Source organism: Hemitrygon akajei, unplaced genomic scaffold (genome assembly GCF_048418815.1).
Source record: "Hemitrygon akajei unplaced genomic scaffold, sHemAka1.3 Scf000054, whole genome shotgun sequence".
NCBI lineage: Eukaryota > Metazoa > Chordata > Chondrichthyes > Myliobatiformes > Dasyatidae > Hemitrygon > Hemitrygon akajei.
The window spans coordinates 884,657-907,115 of record NW_027331940.1 but is presented as its reverse complement, the minus strand read 5'-3'; the positions used below and the strand labels follow the sequence as shown (position 1 = coordinate 907,115).

Below are 22,459 nucleotides of genomic sequence, written 5' to 3'. Positions count from 1 at the left end.
GAGAGAGTCAAACTAAGGCTCAAATTGGAGATGGCAGAAATGCTCCTTTCTGATAGAGACAGGAAGAGTATCAGGGAATTGATGGTCATTCCAGAAACCAGCACTCTGCCCAGTCAGGAGATGATATCTCTTCTAACTTGTGTTGAACCTCACTGTATCAGTGTGATACCAGATCAAACCTTGGCAACTCATGTAATCTCATCTGAAATGTTGTCCTAAACCCATTGATGGATTTTGTAAATCTTTTTACAGGTTAAAAATGAGAAGGAATTTGTCTCCAGGAAGCACAAACACGTCACACCAGTTTTGTTGTCTCTGTCTAGATATTTAAGAAGTGGAAAAAGGGATCCTATCGACCATCCTTCCTGCTCAGACTGTGGAGAAGGATTCACTCGGTCATTTGACCAACTGGCAACCCATCATTTTACACAGGAGAAAGGCCTTTCACCTGCTCAGACAGTGGGAAATAATTCACTCGGTCATCTCAACTGAAGGTACATCAGCAAGTTCACACTGGGCAAGGCCATTCACCTGTTCTGTGTGTGAGAAAGGATTCAGTTGGTCTTCCCACCTGTGGACACACCAGTCAGTTCACACCACACTGGGCAGAGGCTGATCATCTGTTGAATTTCTGGGAAAGGATTCACTCAGTCATCTGACCTAATGCATCAACAGCGAGTTCGCACAAAGGAGCAGCCGTTCATCTGCTTGGTCTGTGGGAAGAGATTCACTCAGTTATCCAGCCTACAGAGACATAAGCGAGTTCACACTGGGGAGAAGCCGTTCATCTGCTCAGAATGTGGGAAGGGATTCACTCAGTCATCCCAACTACAGAGTCATCAGCGAGTTCACACTGGGGAGAAGCCATTCACCTGCTCAGTCTGTGGAAAGAGATTCACTGATCCATCCAACCTGCAGAGTCATCAGCGAGTTCACACTGGGGAGAAGCTGTTCACCTGTTCAGAATGTGGGAAGAGATTTACTCAGTCATCTCAACTACAGAGTCATCAGCGAGTTCACACTGGGGAGAGGCCGTTCACCTGCTCAGTCTGTGGGAAGAGATTCACTCATTCATCCACCCTACAGAGACACCAGCGAGTTCACACTGGGGAGAAGCCGTTCATCTGCTCAGAATGTGGGAAAGAATTTACTCAGTCATCCCAACTACACAGTCATCAGCGAGTTCACACTGGGGAGAAGCCATTCACCTGCTCAGTCTGTGGGAAGGGATTCACTGATCCATCCAACCTACAGGGTCATCAGCGAGTTCACACTGGGGAGAAGCCGTTCACCTGTTCAGAATGTGGGAAGAGATTTACTCAGTCATCCCAACTACAGAGTCATCAGCGAGTTCACACTGGGGAGAGGCCATTCACCTGCTCAGTCTGTGGGAAGAGATTCACTCATTCATCCACCCTACAGAGACACCAGCGAGTTCACACTGGGCAGAAGCCGTTCACCTGCTCAGTCTGTGGGAAGAGATTCTCTGAGTTATCCCAAGTACAGAGTCATCTGCGAGTTCACACTGGGGAGAGGCCATTCAGCTGCTCAGACTGTGGGAGCAGATTCGCTCAGTTATCCAGCCTACAGAGACATCAGCGAGTTCACACTGGGGAGAAGCCGTTCATCTGCTCAGAATGTGGGAAGGGATTCACTCAGTCATCCCAACTACAAAGTCATCAGCGAGTTCACACTGGGGAGAAGCCATTCACCTGCTCAGTCTGTGGGAAGGGATTCACTGATCCATCCAACCTACAGAGTCATCAGCGAGTTCACACTGGGGAGAAGCCGTTCACCTGTTCAGAATGTGGGAAGAGATTTACTCAGTCATCCCAGCTACAGAGACATCAGCGAGTTCACACTGGGGAGAGGCCATTCACCTGCTCAGTCTGTGGGAAGAGATTCACTCTGTCATGCAACCTACAGAGACATCAGCGAGTTCACACTGGGGAGAAGCTATTCACCTGCTCAGTCTGTGGGAAGGGATTCACTCACTCATCCAACCTTCAGAGTCATCAGCGAGTTCACACTGGGGAGAAGCCGTTCACCTGTTCAGAATGTGGGAAGAGATTTACTCAGTCATCCCAACTACAGAGTCATCAGCGAGTTCACACTGGGGAGAAGCCGTTCACCTGCTCAGTCTGTGGGAAGAGATTCACTCATTCATCCACCCTACAGAGACACCAGCGAGTTCACACTGGGGAGTAGCCGTTCATCTGCTCAGAATGTGGGAAGGGATTCACTCAGTCATCCCAACTCCAGAGTCATCAGCGAGTTCACACTGGGGAGAGGCCGTTCACCTGCTCAGTCTGTGGGAAGAGATTCACTCATTCATCCACCCTACAGAGACAACAGCGAGTTCACACTGGGGAGAAGCCATTCATCTGCTCAGAATGTGGGAAGGGATTCACTCAGTCATCCCAACTACAGAGTGATCAGCGAGTTCACACTGGGGAGAAGCTATTCACCTGCTCAGTCTGTGGGAAGAGATTTACTGATCCATCCAACCTACAGAGTCATCAGCGAATTCACACTGGAGAGAGGCCGTTCACCTGTTCAGAATGTGGGAAGAGATTCACTGATCCATCCAACCTGCAGAGTCATCAGCGAGTTCACACTGGGGAGAAGCCATTCACCTGCGCAGTCTGTGGGAAGAGATTCACTGATCCATCCAACCTGCAGAGTCATCAGCGAGTTCACACTGGGGAGAAGCCATTCACCTGCTCAGTCTTTGGGAAGGGATTCACTGATCCATCCAACCTACAGAGTCATCAGCGAGTTCACACTGGGGAGAAGCTATTCACCTGCTCAGTCTGTGGGGAGAGATTCACTTGGTCATCTGACCTACGGAGTCATCAACAAATTCACACTGGGAAGAAGCTGTTCACTTGCTCAGAATGTGGGAAGAGATACATTCGCTCTTCCACACTACAGAGACATCAGCAAGTTCACACTGGGGAGAAGCCGTTCACCTGCTGAGAATGTGGGTAAGGATTCACTCTGTCATCTCAACTACTGGCATACCAGTCATTTCACAATGGGGAGTGGCCGTTGTTATGAATCCCTAGGTTTTGTTTGCTGTGGACTGTTATTTCGAGAGAGAGGGAGAGATAGAGATTAAGAAGGTGAATCAGTCTGACTTGCAGCTTGTTTACATCGCTCGCAGTTTGTTTAGTTTTAACTGAGGACACAGACACTCAGAGTCAGACGTAGACGAAGGAGGAAAGATGGAAGGATCGAAACCAGGGAACTAGTGGCCAAGGGTCTCTGTTTGGAATTCTCCTATGCCCAGAAGGGTGGGTTAATTATCAATTCAGCATACATCAAATGTGTGGTTGTTACCTTGTTTGAGCTATAGGAGTGGATCTGATTTGGGGTATCCTGTGAAGACCACTGATGTGTTAACCCTTGCCTGGGTGTGGTGTGGTAATTCATTTGAAGACGATACCCCTTGTGACAAGTCACTTTGGGTGATAATTAGTATGTGAATTTGGAAAGATGACAGATAAAATCTACAGTGACTGTTCTCTTGTTTTACGACCATGGAACCTGTGGAATTCGACATAATTGCCTTCTCTTGACATTTACCCTGGATTACAAATATCTCTCTCATCACCTATTCTGTGGTTGAACTGAACATTCATACTTTACCATCTCAAGACTCCAAACCTTGTTTCCCCCGAGCTCAATAGTTTGGGAGTTTTATTTATACACATATATACACATAACACTGTTAACTTTTGTTTATCTTGTTTAAGTTACTATTGTTACGAAGGATGAACAGCTCTGATGGGCAGAAGGGTGCAGGGTTGCCCATGTCCCCCTCCCTTGGGAGAATTACAAACCGTTACTCTTGCCAGGCTGCTAATGAGAGAGAAAGAGATGGAACTAAAACATACTGGGACTGGAACATCTGCTTCAGATAAGGGATAGATAACACCGGGAGGAAGAGACTTGTTGTTCCACCATATTATGACTCCTGTAAAACTTATGGCTCTGGAGAGGGCTGTTTACTTGGTACTATTCTGTTCATTAAAATTCCTCAGTGGACAGCCGGAGTGGGCTGGTTTGATGGGCTAAGCCATTCAAAACTGATTGACACCTGAGACCCCGTGAGTAGGGATAAAAGAGAGGTCTGGGGAGACACCCCTCAGACGCACCAAGAGACACACTAGTGAGCACTGCTTAAGTGTTGGAACCCACGAGAAAGTGTGGGGCATCGGAGACCGAACGAAGGATTGGTCAATTTTAACTCATAGTGTTTATAGCGAGGCCGGTGGGGCCTTGTGTGTGTGTCCACCCCTTGCCTGGGTGACGAATCCACCATAGAAGAACGGTCTATCTAAAGGACAGAGGGGTCATACTAGAATGACCACAAAAACACATCGACGGATCAAGAACATAAAGGAAGGTTTGACTGGCTGTCACTGTTTGATTGCTCTCTCTCTCTCTCTCTCTCCAACAATTACAACGCATCGACCAACAACTACCTCAGCCTGTATGAACTGAACTGAACTTTATATTCACATATGACAATTCATTATCCCCTAGACATCGATAGAGCTTGTTTATTATTGATTATTATTATACCCACACTTTTAGGTTTAGTATTGCTAACGTGTATTATCTGTATATTTGCATTGTTGATATTGATTTGTATATTTTACTAATAAACACTGTTTTGATAATAGTACCAGACTCCAACGGATACTTCTATCTTTGCTGGTAAGACACCCAGTTACGGGGTACGTAACAAATTGGGGCCTCGTCTCGAGATTTGATACCAAATTGGGGGGTCAGTGAATCGGGCTTTAAGTCCATTATTTGTTCTGGTTGCGTGGGTAACCAGATGGGAAACCAGCAAAGATGGATATAGCTGAATTTATAGAAAACCCAACTTTGAAGGTGCTAGAGAGTGCCAAAAAGACGGACTTGGTGAATATTGTGAAAGGTTTAAATCTACCAGAGGTGAAGTCGTCAATGAAAAAGTGGGAGATTCAGAGGGCCATAGCCCAGTATTATATATCCGAGGATGTGTTCACGCCGGGGGTATTGGAACTTATCCCTGAAAAGAAACCAGTTGTTGGGGTGGTTCAGTTAGAGTTGGAAAAATTAAGGTTGGACGCGGAACAGAAGAAAAGGGAGTATGAGCTCCAGCTAAAGGAGTTAGAGGCGCAAAGGGAGCGGGAAAGAGTTGCCTGGGAGGCACAAGGGGAGAAGGAAAGGCTGAAAGGGAGATGGAGGGAAGGGAAAAGGAGAGAGATAGGCAGCATGCGCTGGACATGGAGAGGTTAAAGGAACAGGGAAAAGACCGAAGGGAAGGCTCAAGAGAGGAGATTAATATTAGTAGGGAGTTTAGGTTAGTACCTCCGTTCAAGGAGACAGATGTTGATAGTTACTTCTTGCATTTTGAAAAGGTGGCAGTGAATCCGAAGTGGCCCAGAGATCAGTGGGTGGCGTTGTTACAAAGTGCATTAAAAAGTAATGCTCAACGGGCATATGCGGCGTTGCCCATGGACGAGTCTGAGGATTATGAGCAAGTAAAGGAGGCTATCCTTCGGGCCTATGGGTTGGTACCTGAAGCGTATAGACAAAAGTTCAGAGATTTAAAGAAACTGTGGAATCAGACATATGCAGAGTTTGCCTATGAAAAGGGTGTGCTCTTGGATCGCTGGTGTGCTGCAGAAAAGGTGGAGGAGGACTTCCCTCGTTTCAGAGAGTTAATTTTGATTGAGGAATTTAAAGGTTGTGTTTCAGATAATATCAGGATGTATCTGAACGAGAAGACGAATAAGTCTATATCAGAATTTGCCAGGTTCGCAGATGAATATGCCCTAACCCACAAGACAAAGTTTTCCTCAAATAAGAGTTAACAGAAAGGCAGTAGGGACGGTAAAGAAAGTCCACCGGCTATGGTAGAGAATAAGCCGGGAGCTAGTGGTAAAGGTAAGGAGGAGGACAAGCAGGCTGGCAGGAAAGTTCCTGGCTTGACCTGTTATAATTGTGGAAAGGTTGGTCATATTGCATCTAAGTGCTTTGCTCCGAATAAGGGGACAGGAAAAGGGAAAACGCAGTCCCTACAGGGTGTATTGAGTCGATCAGCAAATCGACGAGGAAGGCAAAGGTAGATAGAGTACGAGAGGGGCGTGAGAAATTTATTTCAGAAGGGACGGTGTCTGTGAAAGAAGGAGAGACCCCATTTCCAGTGAGAATCTGGAGAGATACTGGGGCTGATCAGTCATTGATCCTAAGTAAGGTGCTAGATTTCGGTCCTGAAACTGGAGAGGTGGTATTAAGAGGCATAGGAAAAGGGACAGAAGCTGTACCTTTGCACAGGATCATGTTAAAATGTGACCTAGTATCTGGACAGTCGAAGTAGGGGTGCGGTCAGAATTACCGGGAGACGGCGTGGACGTCCTTCTTGGTAATGATTTAGCAGCTGGTGACGTGTGTTCAGCAGTGAAACTGAAAAGCAAGCCTGTGAGGGCTGAGGACCCGCTCCTGGATTCTAAGATCTATCCCGCATGCGCAATCACTCGCAGCATGTCGAGAAAGGCGGCTGAGAATGAGGACAGTTTAAATGAGTCCTGTGTTGATTTGGCTGAGACGTTTTTACCGACCCTGTACCAAGAGGGGTTAGGGGATGGTAAAGCGGAGAATAGGGAGGGGAAGGATAATAAAGGAGAGGAGGTGGACCTACCCTTAGCAAGAAAATAATTTATAAAGGAGCAAGGACGTGACGAGGAGCTTGTGGCATTGAGAGAGTCCGTTCTTTCTGAGACAGAACTGGATAAAGAACCAGAGGGTTACTACCTGAAGGAGGGAGTGTTGATGAGGAAGTGGAGGCCGACCACGGTGCCAGTCGATGATGACTGGGCGGTGGAACATCAGGTAGTAGTACCGAAGGTGTATCGGGATAAAATTTTGAACATAGCTCACAAGGGACCTCTAGGTGGACATTTGGGAGTAAGGAAGACAGTGGATAGGGTTATGAAAGATTTCTATTGGCCAAAAATGAGGAAGGATATAGCTGATTATTGTAAAAGGTGCCATGCGTGTCAGGTGGTAGGAAAGCCGAACCAGGTTATCCCCAAGGCACCTCTCAGACCGATACCCGCTTTTGAGGAGCCTTTCTCCCGAATCGTTGTGGATTTTGTGGGACCTTTGCCTAGAACAGCGAGTGGGCGGCAGTACGTCATGACCATGATGTGTGCCGCTACACGATTTCCAGAGGCTGTGCCTCCGGGGTATGTTAGGATCCCTGCGGTGGTGAAGGCCCTCATTAAATTCTTTACCACAGTGGGGCTACCTAAGGAAATACAATCGGATCAGGGGAGTACATTTACATCCAGAGCATTTCAGCAAATGATGACACAGATGGGAGTTAAACAAATTTTAGCTTCTGCATACCATCCGGAATCTCAAGGAGCGTTGGAAAGATTCCACGCTACACTAAAGACTATGATTAAAACTTACTGTCAGGAAGACGTTCGAGACTGGGATGATGCATTACCACTTCTGTTATTTGCAGTGAGGGACACGGTTCAGGAATCTCTGGGGTTCAGTCCGTTTGAGCTCGTTTTTGGTCACAGGCGCAGAGCACCTTTAACCCTACTTAAAGAGAAGTGGTTTAGCCCGAACGTTCAAGTCAGTGTGATTGACTATGTTTTAAAATTCCGGGAAAGACTCCATAAAGTATGCGCCTTGGCAAAGGAAAATTTAAAAGACTCCCAGACGAGAATGAAACAATGGTATGACAAATGTACCCGAGAGCAAGAATTTCACGTGGGCGATAAGGTCTTGGTCCTAATCCCTGTAGTTACCAACCCCCTACAGGCGAGGTTTCAAGGACCATACAAAGTAGTTAAGAAAATAGACTCGCTGAATTATGTGATTGAAACCTCTGATAGACGCAAGCCGAACCATTTGGTTCATGTAAACATGCTGAAAGGTTATCATGGAACGACCCCCGCGGAGGTCGGTGCAGTCACGAAAACTGATGAGGAAGAGAAGAGTGTTGAGTAGGACCCAGAGCGTTTTGAAAAGGTAAGTATAATACCCACCAGACTAGAGAACTGTTATTATAGCCAACCTTGCTGATAAAGTCAATCACTTAGAGCCTGAACAAAGAGAGCAGTTAACACAGCTCATTAAACAGCATACAGATTTATGTCCAGATGTTCCAAGGAGGTGTAAAGGAACAGAGCATGATGTCATTGTTACCTCGAACCAGCCTATTAAACAATCCCCTTCCCGGATGAATTTGGAAAAGAGCAAGCCAGTAGAAAAAGAAATTGAACATATGCTAGCTGCTGGTATAATTCGTGAATCCTTTTCTGCGTGGGCCTCTCCCTGCGTGGTAGTACCGAAACCGGACGGTACCATAAGATTCTGTACCGATTACAGAAAGGAGAATGCTGTCACGCAGACAGATGCTTACCCTATCCCTAGGGTGGAGGATTGCAGTGATAAAATGGGGAAAGCGAGGTACACCACTAAGATTGACTTGTTAAAGGGATACTGGTGCGTTCCTTTAACGGACAGGGCTCGAGAAATTCCAGACTTTGTCACCCCATCCGAGTTTTACGAGTACAACGTCTTGCCGTTCGGAATGAAAAATGCGCCAGGGACATTCCAGAGGATGATTGACATGGTGATAAAAGGGTTAACAAATATCAAGGCTTATATTGACGATGTGGTAGTTTGGAATGACACCTGGGATGAGCACATTGAGGCTGTAGAAAACCTGTTCAAAAGAATGTCTGCAGCCCAACTTACAGTGAACCTTGCAAAGAGTGAATTTGGGCATGCCACAATCACCTACTTGGGGTATGTGGTAGGGCAGGGGCAGTTGGATCCTGTGCAGGCAAAAGTACAGGCTATTTCTGAGGTTCCTCTACCAACAAATAAGAGAGCCTTAAGAAGATTTTTGGGCATGGTGGGGTACTATCGAAAATTTTGTAAGAACTTTGCTGATATCGCCCTCCCGCTTACAAAACTCCTACAGAAGGAAGAAAAATTTGAGTGGAACAATTCTTGTCAGGATGCTTTTGACAAGTTAAGAACCATACTGTGCCATCACCCTGTGTTAAAGGCACCTGACTTGTTAGAACCTTTCTCCCTGGCGACTGATGCAAGTGATGAGGCTGCAGGGGCAGCCCTATTGCAGAAAGCAGGGGATGGGGTGGAACACCCGGTAGTATATTTCTCTCGGAAGTTCAATGTGCACCAGAGGAATTACTCTACCGTAGAAAAAGAATTGTTGGCACTTTTTTTTGGCAATACACCATTTTGAAGTGTACATTTGTTCAGCACAAAGACCTTTAATTGTTTATACAGATCACAACGCTTTGGTATTCCTGGCTAACATGAAAAATAAAAACAGGAGATTATTAAATTGGAGTCTGATGCTACAAGAGTTTGATATTCAGATACAACCTATTAAAGGAAGTGACAATGTAATCGCTGACTGTTTATCTAGATGCTAAGTGAAGGTATATCTGTATTGCTTTATAGTTAAGAACACTTCTGTATTTTTTTTTTTGCTAAACTCTGTAATCCTGTAAAACGCTGTACTAGTTAATGTTCCCCTTTGGTGAAAATTCCTAGAAGGATGGGGGTGTTACGAAGGATGAACAGCTTTGATGGGCAGAAGGGTGCAGGGTTGCCCATGTCCCCCTCCCCTGGGAGAATTACAAACCGTTACTCTTGCCAAGCTGCTAATGAGAGAGAAAGAGATGTAACAACAACATACTTGGACTGGAACATTTGCTTCAGATAAGGGAGAGGTAACACAGGGAGGAAGAGACTTGTTGTTCCACCATATTATGACTCCTGTAAGACTTATGGCTCCGGAGAGGGCTGTTTACTTGGTATCATTCTGTTCATTAAAATTCCTCAGTGGACATCCGATTTGATGGGCTAAGCCATTCAAAACCGATTGACACCTGAGACCCAGTGAGTAGGGATAAAAGTGAGGTCTGGGGAGACACCCCTCAGACGCACCAAGAGACACACTAGTGAGCACTGCTTAAGTCAGGGGTGTCAAACTCATTTTAGGTCACGGGGCGGATTGAGCAAAATGCAGCTTAATGCGGGCCGGATCAGTCGGACGCGTGCGAACGCAGCTTTCGTTGCCTCCGTTTTTTTCAGCCTGCTCTCATGTGTCTCAGTCTCTGCTATTACTACAAAGTGTTTCACTTTACAAATTCCGTTTCTTATGAAGAAGACTGCCGAGCAAGACTGCCGAATAAACACTAAAAACCCTGAAAACCTGGTACCTGAATAAACTCAGCATTAGCCATATCATACGCCATAGGCGCTTCGATTACCGGGGCCAGCTTTAATAGTAATTAGATATTATCTCGCGGGCCAAAGATAATTCCACCGCGGGCCGGATTTGGCTAAGTCCTGGGTGGAGGGCTCCAGGTCTGTTTAAGTTGTGCAAACAGGCCTAGCACTAGCTTCCTGCACAACCACACCACCTACCACAGGACTGGTGGCTACATCTGGGGGTTCAGGGTTAGACACAACTTCCACCCGGATTCCCACCCCTATTTGGGACTCCCCCGCATCTACATTCCCTGCCCTCTTGGGGGAACATTCCCTTCTCCTCTTCAAGCCGGAGGAGCACACAGGTGCGGGATTCACCGATGGAGCGTTACTCTCCGCTTCCATCACCCCGTCCGACTGTGCACTTCCCCGAGTCTCCCGCTCCACTTCAGGGCAAATGGGCGTGAGCTCTGCGGTCTCAGAGGCCGACCTCTTCATGTGTTTGGAATTCTTCATCACTTTCCTTCCCTGCACAAGCTCCAACCCGTCCCTCGCCTGAAACTCCCTGTACGTAGCCTCAAGATCTCCCACCTGAACCACAGGGGTAGGAGCAGAGACTGGAACAGACGTAGGAATACGGACAGGGGCCGGCACAAATGTAGGAGCAGGAATGGGATCAGGGGCAGAGGTAGCTGGGGCACTAGTTCCCGAAGTGGACTCCCTGGGTTTTCGGGTGCTAGGACAGTCCCTCCGAAAGTGCCCCACCTCCCCGCACGCATGACACCGTGGACGCTCAGAGCTCCAATACACCTGATAATCTACCCCCTCGTGCTGGACAGTAAACTGGCCCTCAACTTCGTCCTCCTTTTCCAGCTTCATGAATACCTGTCGCCGGAAAGAGATTACGGTACGGAGGGTGCGTCTCCTGAATTTGTGCCTGATGGCAGTTTTCTGACCTTACTTGCCCCAAGCGGGCTAGTGCGGGAAGCAGGTCCTCGTTGGGGATGAAAGGCTTTACGTGACCGAGGACGATGCGTTGTGTGGGAGCTGTCACCAGCTCCATCTGTAAAAAGATGTTCTTCACCGTGATCCCTCTACTGAGGGCCCGATGCACCAACTCATCATTCCTCAGATAAAACACGGCCTTCCCGAACTCTTTCTCAGTGGCCAAAACACCATCTCTCCCCAACAAGTCCTCCATAGCCTCCGCGCACTTTTCCAGGGTAGTTCCAGTTCGCAAAATACATTGCACCCCGCGTTCAACTTTCACCGACCGAAACAGGGCGTTGTCCGAGGCTGGAGATGCAGCCGCCTTTGTCTAACTCCCCAAAGGCCTGCAACTCCGTGGAGAACGGCCCGGCATGCTGACACTATGTCCAAATCTAGAGATATACGGATGTGCCGGTTATAAAGTCCTGGAGCGAGTTGAGTAACTGGCTGGAAAAGTTTGTACTCGACAGTACCTTGCTGGCTCCGTGCCAGAAATGCCAACTCCAGGAAAGGCTCCGTCGGTCCTGCAGAACTTCCAGGCCGTGAGAGGTCGAGACGTCTCAAACGATATTTCGGCTCCTACACCGAACGGGAGTCACGACGATAAAGGTGGAAGGAGGTTGTCCCGATGTCAGTAGGCGAACAACGGCGTTTGTCTCCGGTTTTTGGAGCGACCCGGCTTCCTGGCGAGTTGCCAGCGGCCACAGCTGGGAGCTACGCTGTTCCCAACCGTCAACGAACCCCGTCCAAACCGGCAGAAAAACTCCAAACGAAGCTTCCACACTAAACCAGCCGCTCACTTAGATGTTCAAGAGACGTTTCAAACCAATTCCAAGTAACTCGCGACCTTCATACGGCAGTTTTTCCTCGATTTCTCCCAGCGCATTCAGAGCAGCTCCACTCTGTGTCACACCCCGGGAGTGTGTGTTGTGATAGAGTGGAGGAAGATTCACTCCGTATGTGATCTCGGGTGTGTGTGATGGGATAAGTAGTGGGAACTTCTCTCTCAGTCTGAACCCGGGTGTGTGTGATAGGACGATTCAGAGGGAGCTTCACTTTGTGTCTTACCTCGGGAGTGTGTGTTGCAACGGTGTAGAGGGCAATTTTCTCTGTGCCTGATCCCGGGAGTGTCTGATGGGATGGTTTTGAAGGAGCTTCACTCTGTCCTACCCCAAGATTGTGTGATGGGACAGTGTGGAGGGAGATAAAATCTCTGTCTGACCTCGGGAGTGTCTAATGGGAGAAGTGGTGTGAACTTCTCTGTGAGTCTGACCCCGGGTGTGTGTATTGGGACGATATGGAGGTAGCTTCATACTGTCTCTGACCTCGGGCGTGTGTGATGGGAGAAGTGGTGGGAACTTCTCTCTGAGTCTTACCCTGGGTGTGTGTATTGGGACGATGTGGAGGTAGCTTCATACTGTCTCTGACCCCGGGAGTGTGTGATGGGACGATGAGGGGGGATATTAACTATGTGTCTGTCTCCGGAAGTGTGTGATGGGACGGAGTTAATGGAGATTCACTTTGTGTCTGACCCCGGGAGTGTGTGATGAGATGGTGTGGAGGGAGCTTCACTCTGTGTCTGATCCCGGGACTGTGTGATGAGATGGTGTGGAGGGAGCTTCACTCTGTGTCTCTACCCTGGAGTGTGTGATCGGACGGTTTGGAGTGAACTTCTCTCTGAGTCTGATCCCGCGAGTGTATGATGGGACGATGCAGAGGGAGATTCATTCTGTGTCTCACCCCGGGATTGTGTGATGGGGCGGTGTGGAGGGAGATTCACTGTGTGTCTGACCCCGTGAATATCTGATGGGATGGTTTCGAGGGATCTTCACTCTGTATCTGACCCCAGGAGTGTGTGATGGGACAGTGTGGAGGGAGATTCAGTCTGTGTCTGACCCCGGGAGTGTGTGATGGGAGAAGTGGAGGGAACTTCTCTCTGAGTCTGATCCCGGGTGTGTGAAATGGGACGGTGTGGAGGTAGCTTCATACTGTCTCTGATCCCGGGAGTGTTCGATGGGACGGTGTGGAGGGACATTCTCTCTGTGTCTGACCCCGGGTGTGTGTGATGGTACAATGCATAGGGAGATTCACTCTGTGTCTCACCCTGGGAATGTGTGTTGTGACTGTGTGGAGGGACATTCAGTCTGTGTCTCACCCCGGGAGTATGTGATGGTACAATGCAGAGGGAGATTCACTCTGCGTCTCACCCTGGGAGTGTGTGATGTGATGGTGTGGAGGGAGATTCACTCTGTTTCTCACCCCAGGAGTGTGTGATGGGACAGTGTGAAGGGAGATTTACTCTGTTTCTGACCCCGGGAGTGTGTGATGGGACAGTGAGGAGGGACATTCAGTCTGCGTCTCACCCTGGGAGTCTGTGATGGAACAGTGTGGAGGGACATTCACTCTGTGACTGAACCCCGGGAGTGTCTGATGGGACAGGCCATCTTGGCCCTTCTCGTCCGTGCTAAACGCTCACTCTCTACCATGTCCCACTGACCTGCACTCACCCCATAACCATCCATTCCTTTCCTGTCCATATATCTATCCAATATTTTTTTAAATAACAAAATCGAACCTTCCCCTGCCACTTCTACTGGAAGCTCGTTCCACACAGCTACCACTCTCTGAGTAAAGACGTTTCCCCTCGTGTTACCCCTAAAATTTGCTCCTAACTCTCAGCTCACCTCCTCTTGTTTGAATCTCCCCTACTCACGATAAATAAATCCTAACCACGTCAACTCTATCCATCCCCCCTCATAATTTTAAATACCTCTATTATGTCCCACCCCCCCAACCTTCTACGCTCCAAAGAATGAAGACCTAACTGGTTCAACTTTTCCCTGTAACTTAGGTGCTGAAACCCAGGTAACATTCTAGTAAATCTTCTCTGTGCTCTCTCTATTTTGTTGACATCTTTCCTATAATTCGGTGACCAGAACTGTACACAATACTCCAAATTAGGCCTTACCAATGCCTTGTACAATTTTAACATTACATCCCAACTCCTATACTCAATGCTCTGATTTATAAAGGCCAGCATACCAAAACCTTTCTTCACCACCCTATTCACATGACATTCCACCTTCAGGGAACTATGCACCATTATTCCTAGATCACTCTGTTCTACTGCATTCCCCAATGTCCTAACATTTACCATGTATTATTTCAGTTCACCGGGTGCAGGGAGCAGCAGTAACCTCAGGTCACTGTTTCTCCTCTAATGAGACTCAAGTCCGACACCAAGATGGAAAGTTACAATGGTTTATTGATATCATCATGACAAATGTAAATCGACACTCTCACAGTCACACACAATTAACTGACCGGCGACAACGAGTGACAGTTTGAATAATCAGTCCCGTTTCTCACCGTCACTCTGCATCAGGGAACCGATGATTATAAAATCACACTTCAGGGCCGTGTCCGGGATCGCTGCAGATCCAGGGTCACTGCCGAGTGATTTGTCAATTTAACATCATTATATCGGCCAGGCTGCCGAATGCACCGTCCTCAGCAAAGGGAGCAAAATGATTCTCTCCCGGGATAATCCCACCCCGGGACATCGGTGTCCAAGACTGAGCGCCGGACCCCGGGCTCTTCCTGTCTGGGTAATTCTCCGGGGTGTCACGTGGGAGTCTCCAACACGCACATCCGGCGGAAGCTGCCCCGCCGGACAACAGGCGGAAATACGTCACTGCGGGACCGTTCTGAGCGACACACAGCGCAAGACCTGAGCCGGTTCCGTTAAAACCGTTGGGAATCACCCCCGGCGCGCGGCCATTAAAGGTCAGGGTGGGGAATCGGCCAAAATGTCCCCATCCCGCGGGCGGGGATGTTCACACATACAGATGTTCACAGATCCACTCTCAGTCCGGGTCTGACTCCCTGTAGAGGTCTCAGTTCCTTCCTCCCGGTCTCACTGAACCGATTCCCCCCGAGCCTGAAACAGATGGGAGAATAAAGATGAAATAAACAGATTACACAACAGTGTCAGTAACAGGGGATCGGGGTTAATATTTCAACAACACTAACAGACAAATATCACCAGAAAACCCGCGGATCCACTGATATTTTATCACATTGAACATTAACACAAACACTCACATGATCCACTCCAGACTCGGGAGGGTCAGTATGAGGCGGCGGAGAGCGGGGACAGATCGGTCTGTCAGAGAGTTTAACCTCAGGTCCAGCACCGTCAGTGATGGGTTTGTACTGAGAGCAGAGGCGAGATCCTCGGCACCAGAATCTGTGAGACCGACATCCCACAGCCTGGAGATGAGAGAGAGTGAAGGTGAAGGACACAGAGAGACAGGAGACGGTACAAATCCCCAGTGTTTATCAGTAACACAATCACTGATCACATTAATGTTCAGTGTCAGACACCCAGTGACTGTAAACACAATCTCCCACAGTCTGGTACTTACCACAGTGTCTGTATTTTACACTCCGGGTTCCTCAGAGCCGCAGACACCAGTTTCAATCCTGAATCTCCCAGTTTATTATCACCCAGGTTCAGCTCCGTCAGTGATGAGTTTGCACTGAGAACAGAAGCGAGATCCTCGGCACCAGAATCTGTGAGACCGACACCCCTCAGCCTGGAGATGAGAGAGCGTGAGGGTGAAGGACACAGTGAGACAGGAGACGGTACAAATCCCCCAGTGTTTATCAGTAACACAATTACTGATCACATTAATGTTCAGTTGCAGACACCCAGTGATTGTAAACAGAATCTCCCACAGTCTGGTACTTACCACAGTTTCTGTATTTTACACTCCGGGTTCCTCAGAGCCGCAGACACCAGTTTCACTCCTGAATCTCCCAGTTTATTACCACTCAGGACCAGCTCTGTCAGTGATGGGTTTGTACTGAGAGCGGAGACAAGATCCTCAGCACCAGAATCTGTGAGATGGACATAATTCAGCCTGGAGATGAGAGAGAGTGAGGGTGAAGGACACAGAGAGACAGGAGACGGTACAAATCCCCAGTGTTTATCAGTAACACAATTACTGATCACATTGATGTTCAGTGTCAGACACCCAGTTACTGTAAACACAATCTCCCACAGTCTGGAACTTACCCCAGTTTCTGTATTTTACGCTCTGGTTTCCTCAGAGCCGCAGACACCAGTTTCACTCCTGAATCTCCCAGGTCATTCCACCCAAGTCTAAACACAAACAGACAGATTGATGAACAAAGTGATTCAAACCGTGGCTCTGAGGGAATTTCTCTCACTCGGTTATTTCAGGAAACATTAAACTCTTCAGTAAATCACTGATCGGAGTTCCCATCACTGTCAATGCCCCTCACTGCCCTGCTCCAGGGTATTCACCGAATGTCAGTAATTTCGTCTGTCGGTGTGACCCTGTAAACTCCACACATTCTGTCCCATTCCCCGATGGAGAGAAAAGTGTTCCTGACCGAAATGCGGAAATGTCAGTGGGATACAGTGTAATAGACCCACCCGAGCTAAAGGGATGGGGAAGAGAGATCCCACAGGAGGAAGGGGGATGGGGAAGAGAGATCCCACAGGAGGAAAGGGAATGGGGAAGAGAGATACCACAGGAGGAAGGGGGATGGGGAAGACAGATCCCACAGGAGGAAGTCGGATGGACGAGTGATCCCAAAGGAGAAAGGAGGGTGGGGAAGAGATATCCCAGAGGAGGAACAGGGATGGGGAAGAGAAATCCCAAGGGAGGAAGGGGTTTGGGAAAGAAAGATCCCACAGGAAAAAAGGGGGATGAGGAAGAGGAATCCAACAGCAGGATTTTGATGGGGAGGAGAGAGCCCACAGCAGGAAGGGGGATGGGGATGGGACATCCCACAGGAGGATTGAGAATGTTGAAGAGAGAACAGACAGGAGGATGGGAGATCAGTAGGAGAAAGCCCACAGGAGGATTTCGGATGGACGAGTGATCCCAAAGAGGAATGCGGAAGGGGATGAGAAATCCCACCGCATGTAGGGGGACGGGGAAGAGTGACCCCACGGGAGGAAGGGAGATGAGAAAGACAGATGCCACAGGAAGAGGGGAATGGGAACAGAGGCCCAAATGCAGGAAGGGAGATGGTGAAGAGAGACCCCACAGGAGGAGGTCGATGGGACGAGCGAACGAAAAGCAGGACTGGGGATGTAGAAGGGATATCCCACAAGAAGAGTGAGGGATGGGAACAGATGACCCACAGGAGGATGGGGGTTGGGGAAAAGAGATCCCACAGGAAGAAAGGGGATGGGGAAGAGTGATCCCATAGGAAGAAAGGGGGGTGTCGAAGCTAAATCCCACATGAGGAAGGGGATAGGGAAGAGTGATCTCATAGGAGAAGGGAGATGGGTAAGAGAGAGCCCATAGGAGGAAAAGGAAAGGGGAAGCTAGATCCCACATAAGATGGGGGAAAGGGAAGATAGATCCCACAGGAAGAAGTTGAATGGGGAAGGGGAAAATAATCGATCCCACCGGAGGAGTGGGGATGGGGAACAGAGACCCCAGCTGAAGAAGAAGGCTTCGGAAGAGATTTCTCACAGGAGGAAAGGGGATGGGGAAGAGAGTTCCCACAGCAGGAAGTTGATGGGGAAGAGAGATCCCACAGGAGGAATGTGATGGGGAAGGGAGATCCCACAGGAGGAATGTGATAGGGAAGGGAGATCCCACAGGAGGAAGGGGGATGGGGAAGAGAGATCATACAGGAGGACGGGGGATGGGGAAGAGAGATACCACAGGAGGAAGGGAGATGGGGAAGAGAATTCCCACAAGAGGAAATTGTGTGGGGAAGGGAATCCCACAGGAGGAATGGGTTCGGGAAGAGCGATCCCACAGGAGGAAGGAAGATGGGGAAGAGGGATCCCACAGAAGGAAAGGGGGAGGGAAAGAAAAATCCCACAGGTGGAAGGGGGATGGGGAGGAGAGAGCCAACAGCAGGAAGGGGGATGGGGATGGGAGAGCCCACAGGAGGATTTCGGATGGGCGAGCGATCCCAAAGGAGGAAGGGGGAAGGGGAAGAGAGATCCAACAGGAGGAAGGAGGATGGTGAAAAGAGACCCCACAGGAAGTGGGGGGTTGGGAAGGGAATAGAGGCCGCACTGGAGAAACGGGGATGGAGAAGAAATCCCACCGGAGGAAGTGTGATGGGGGAGAGAGATCCCACAGGAGGAAGGGGGATGGGGATGAGAGATCCCACAGGAGGAAGGGGGATGGGGAAGAGAGGTTCAACAGGAGGAAGGGGGACGGGGAAGAGAAATCCCACAGGATGGGGGATGAGGAAGAGAAATCCCACAAGAGGAAAGTGGATGGGGAAGGGAAACCCACAGGAGGATCGAGCATAGTGAAGAGAGATCAGACAGGAGGATGGGGGATGAGTAGGAGAGATCCCATGGGAGGAAGCGGGATGTGGAAGGGAGATCCCACAGGAGGATTTCGGATGGACGAGTGATCCCAAAGAGAAATGTGGATGGGGATGAGATATCCCACCGGAGGTAGGGGGACGGGGAAGAGCGACGCCACGGGAGGAAGGGAGATGCGAAAGACAGATGCCACTGGAAGAAGGGAATGGGAACAGAGGCCCAAATGCAGGAAGGGGGATGGTGAAGAGAGAGCCCACAGGAGGAGGTCGGGTGGACGAGCGAACCAAAAGCAAGACTGGGGATGTAGAAGGGAGATCCCACAAGAAGAGTAAGGGATGGGAACAGAGGACCCACAGGAGGAAGGGAGATGGGTAAGAGAGAGCCCGCAGAAGCAAAAGGAAAGGGGAAGCTAGATTCCACATAAGATGGGAGAAAGGGAAGATAGATCCCACAGGAGGAAGGTGAATGGGGAAGGGGAAAATAGTCGATCCCACCGGAGGAGTGGGGATGAGGAAGAGAGTCCCCAGTGGAGGAAGGAGGCTTCGGAAGAGATTTCTCACAGGAGGATGGGGGATTGGGAAGAGAGATCCCACAGGAGGAAGTTGATGAGGAAGAGAGATCCCACAGGAGGAATGTGATGGGGAAGGGAGATCCCACAGGAGGAATGTGATAGGGAAGGGAGATTCCACAGGATGAAGTGGGATGGGGAAGAGAGATCACACAAGAGGAAGTGGAATGGGGAAGAGAGATCCCACAGGAGGAATGTGATGGGGACGGGAGATTCCACAGGAGGAAGGGGGATTGGGAAGAGAGATCCCACAGGAGGAAGTGGGAAGGGGAAGAGAGATCCCACAGGAGGAATGTGATGGGGAGGGGAGATCCCACAGGAGGAAGGGAGACGGGGAAGAGAGATCTCACAGGAGGAAGGGGGATGGGGAAGTGAGATCCCACGGGAGGAAGGGGGATGGGGAAGTGAGATCCCACAGGAGGAAGTGGGAAGGGGAAGAGAGATCCAACAGGCGGAAATGAGATCGTGAAGAGGGATCCCGCAGGAGGAAGGGGGATGGGGAAGAGAGATCCCACAGGAGCAAGGGGGAAGGGGAAGAGAGATCCCACAGGAGGAAGGGTGATGGGTAAAAGAGATCCCATAGGAAGTGGGGGAGATGGGAACAGAGACCCCACAGGAGGATGTTGGATGGGGACGAGGTCCCAAAGGAGTAAGGCGGATGGGGAAGAGTGATCCCACTGGGTGAAAGGGGGTGGGTAAGTTAAATGCAACCGGAGTAAGGGCATGTGGAAGAGAGATCCCACAGGAAGAGGAGGGACGGGGAAGAGAGATCCCACAGGATGGGGGATGAGGAAGAGAAATCCCACAAGAGGAAAGTGGATGGGGAAGGGAAACCCACAGGAGGATCGAGCATAGTGAAGAGAGATCAGACAGGAGGATGGAGGATGAGTAGGAGAGATCCCATGGGAGGAAGCGGGATGTTGAAGGGAGATCCCACAGGAGGATTTCGGATGGACGAGTGATCCCAAAGAGAAATGTGGATGGGGATGAGATATCCCACCGGAGGTAGGGGGACGGGGAAGAGCGACGCCACGGGAGGAAGGGAGATGCGAAAGACAGATGCCACAGGAAGAGGGGAATGGGAACAGAGGCCCAAATGCAGGAAGGGGGATGGTGAAGAGAGAGCCCACAGGAGGAGGTCGGGTGGACGAGCGAACCAAAAGCAAGACTGGGGATGTAGAAGGGAGATCCCACAAGAAGAGTAAGGGATGGGAACAGAGGACCCACAGGAGGAAGGGAGATGGGTAAGAGAGAGCCCGCAGAAGCAAAAGGAAAGGGGAAGCTAGATTCCACATAAGATGGGAGAAAGGGAAGATAGATCCCACAGGAGGAAGGTGAATGGGGAAGGGGAAAATAGTCGATCCCACCGGAGGAGTGGGGATGAGGAAGAGAGTCCCCAGTGGAGGAAGGAGGCTTCGGAAGAGATTTCTCACAGGAGGATGGGGGATTGGGAAGAGAGATCCCACAGGAGGAAGTTGATGAGGAAGAGAGATCCCACAGGAGGAATGTGATGGGGAAGGGAGATCCCACAGGAGGAATGTGATAGGGAAGGGAGATTCCACAGGATGAAGTGGGATGGGGAAGAGAGATCACACAAGAGGAAGTGGAATGGGGAAGAGAGATCCCACAGGAGGAATGTGATGGGGACGGGAGATTCCACAGGAGGAAGGGGGATTGGGAAGAGAGATCCCACAGGAGGAAGTGGGAAGGGGAAGAGAGATCCCACAGGAGGAATGTGATGGGGAGGGGAGATCCCACAGGAGGAAGGGAGACGGGGAAGAGAGATCTCACAGGAGGAAGGGGGATGGGGAAGTGAGATCCCACGGGAGGAAGGGGGATGGGGAAGTGAGATCCCACAGGAGGAAGTGGGAAGGGGAAGAGAGATCCAACAGGCGGAAATGAGATCGTGAAGAGGGATCCCGCAGGAGGAAGGGGGATGGGTAAAAGAGATCCCATAGGAAGTGGGGGAGATGGGAACAGAGACCCCACAGGAGGATGTTGGATGGGGACGGGAGATTCCACAGGAGGAAGGGGGATTGGGAAGAGAGATCCCACAGGAGGAAGTGGGAAGGGGAAGAGAGATCCCACAGGAGGAATGTGATGGGGACGGGAGATCCCACAGGAGGAAGGGGGACGGGGAAGAGAGATCTCACAGGAGGAAGGGGATGGGGAAGTGAGATCCCACGGGAGGAAGAGGGATGGGGAAGAGAGATCCCACAGGAGGAATGGGGATTGGGAAGAGAGATCCCACAGGAGGAAGTGGGAAGGGGAAGAGAGATCCAACAGGCGGAAATGAGATCGTGAAGAGGGATCCCGCAGGAGGAAGGGGGATGGGGAAGAGAGATCACACAGGAGGAAGGGAGATGGGGAAGAGAGATCCCACAGGAGGAAGGGGGAAAGGGAAGGGAAATCCACCAGGAAAGAAAGGGGGTGGGGAAGATAAATGCCACAGTAGGAAGGAGCATGGGGTGGAGAGATCCGATAGGAAGAGGAGACACCAGGAAGAGAGATCCCATAGGAGGAAGAGGGGTGGGGAAAATAGATGCCACGGGTGGAAGTGGGATGGGGAAGAGTGATCCCACCCGATGTAGGGGATTGGGAAGAGAGATCCTTCGGTAGGAAGGGGTTTGGGGTAGAGAGATCCCACAAGAGGGTGGGTAATGGGGAAGAGAGATGCTACAGGAGGAAGGGAAATGGGGAAGTGAGATCCCACAGGTGGATTGCTACCCGTGCCAAGTGCTAGTGAGGCTAGAAATAGGACGATAATGCAGCTAAATACGTGGCTGAGGGGATGGTGCATGAGGGAGGGGTTCATGTTTCTGGACAATTGGGCTTTCTTCCAGGGGAGGTGGGACCCGTTCGAATTGGACAGTTTGCACTTGAACTGGAGGGGAACTAACCTCCTTGCCGGTAGGTTAGCAAGTTCTGTTCCGGGGGTTTTAAACAAGGTTGCAGGGGGAGGTGCGGAGTGTTAGTGATGTGGAGGAGGATAAGGGTCATGCGAGGACTGCTTGTATAGGCAGATTGTACGTGATAGAAATGTTCTCAGGTGCATCTATTTCCATGCAAGGTGTACTGTTGGTAAGGCAGATAATTTTAGGGCGTGGATTGGCACATGATGATTTCGACATTATTGCTATTAATAAGACTTGGTTGCAGGAGGGGCAGGACTGGCAACTTCATGTTCCGGGGTTCTCTTGTTTCAGACGTGATAGGGGGGAGGGATGAAAGGGGGAGGAGTGGCATTACCAGTCACGAGAATCTCACAGCTGTGCATAGACGGGACAGCCCGG

The 22,459-nt window shown here is 49.9% G+C and overlaps 2 protein-coding genes across 2 annotated transcripts in view; one reads left to right on the top strand and one right to left on the bottom strand.

Annotated features, from left to right (window-relative positions):
* Window positions 1-4,681, top strand: part of LOC140721365 (uncharacterized) — a 310,112-nt gene extending 305,431 nt beyond the window's left edge. The window contains 1 exon segment of the mRNA XM_073036208.1: window positions 744-4,681. Coding sequence (XP_072892309.1) covers window positions 744-2,979 — 2,236 coding nt within the window. The 3' untranslated portion in view covers window positions 2,980-4,681.
* A 3,432-nt stretch (window positions 4,682-8,113) lies between these two features.
* The window catches only part of LOC140721343 (NACHT, LRR and PYD domains-containing protein 3-like), a 52,365-nt gene continuing 38,019 nt past the window's right edge, over window positions 8,114-22,459 (bottom strand). Inside the window, exons 7-11 of the mRNA XM_073036184.1 lie at window positions 16,424-16,429; window positions 16,017-16,097; window positions 15,690-15,860; window positions 15,367-15,534; window positions 8,114-8,120 (exon numbers count right to left, since the gene is read on the bottom strand). Of these exons, the coding sequence (XP_072892285.1) occupies window positions 8,114-8,120; window positions 15,367-15,534; window positions 15,690-15,860; window positions 16,017-16,097; window positions 16,424-16,429 (433 nt within the window). The remainder of the gene's footprint in view (window positions 8,121-15,366; window positions 15,535-15,689; window positions 15,861-16,016; window positions 16,098-16,423; window positions 16,430-22,459) is intronic.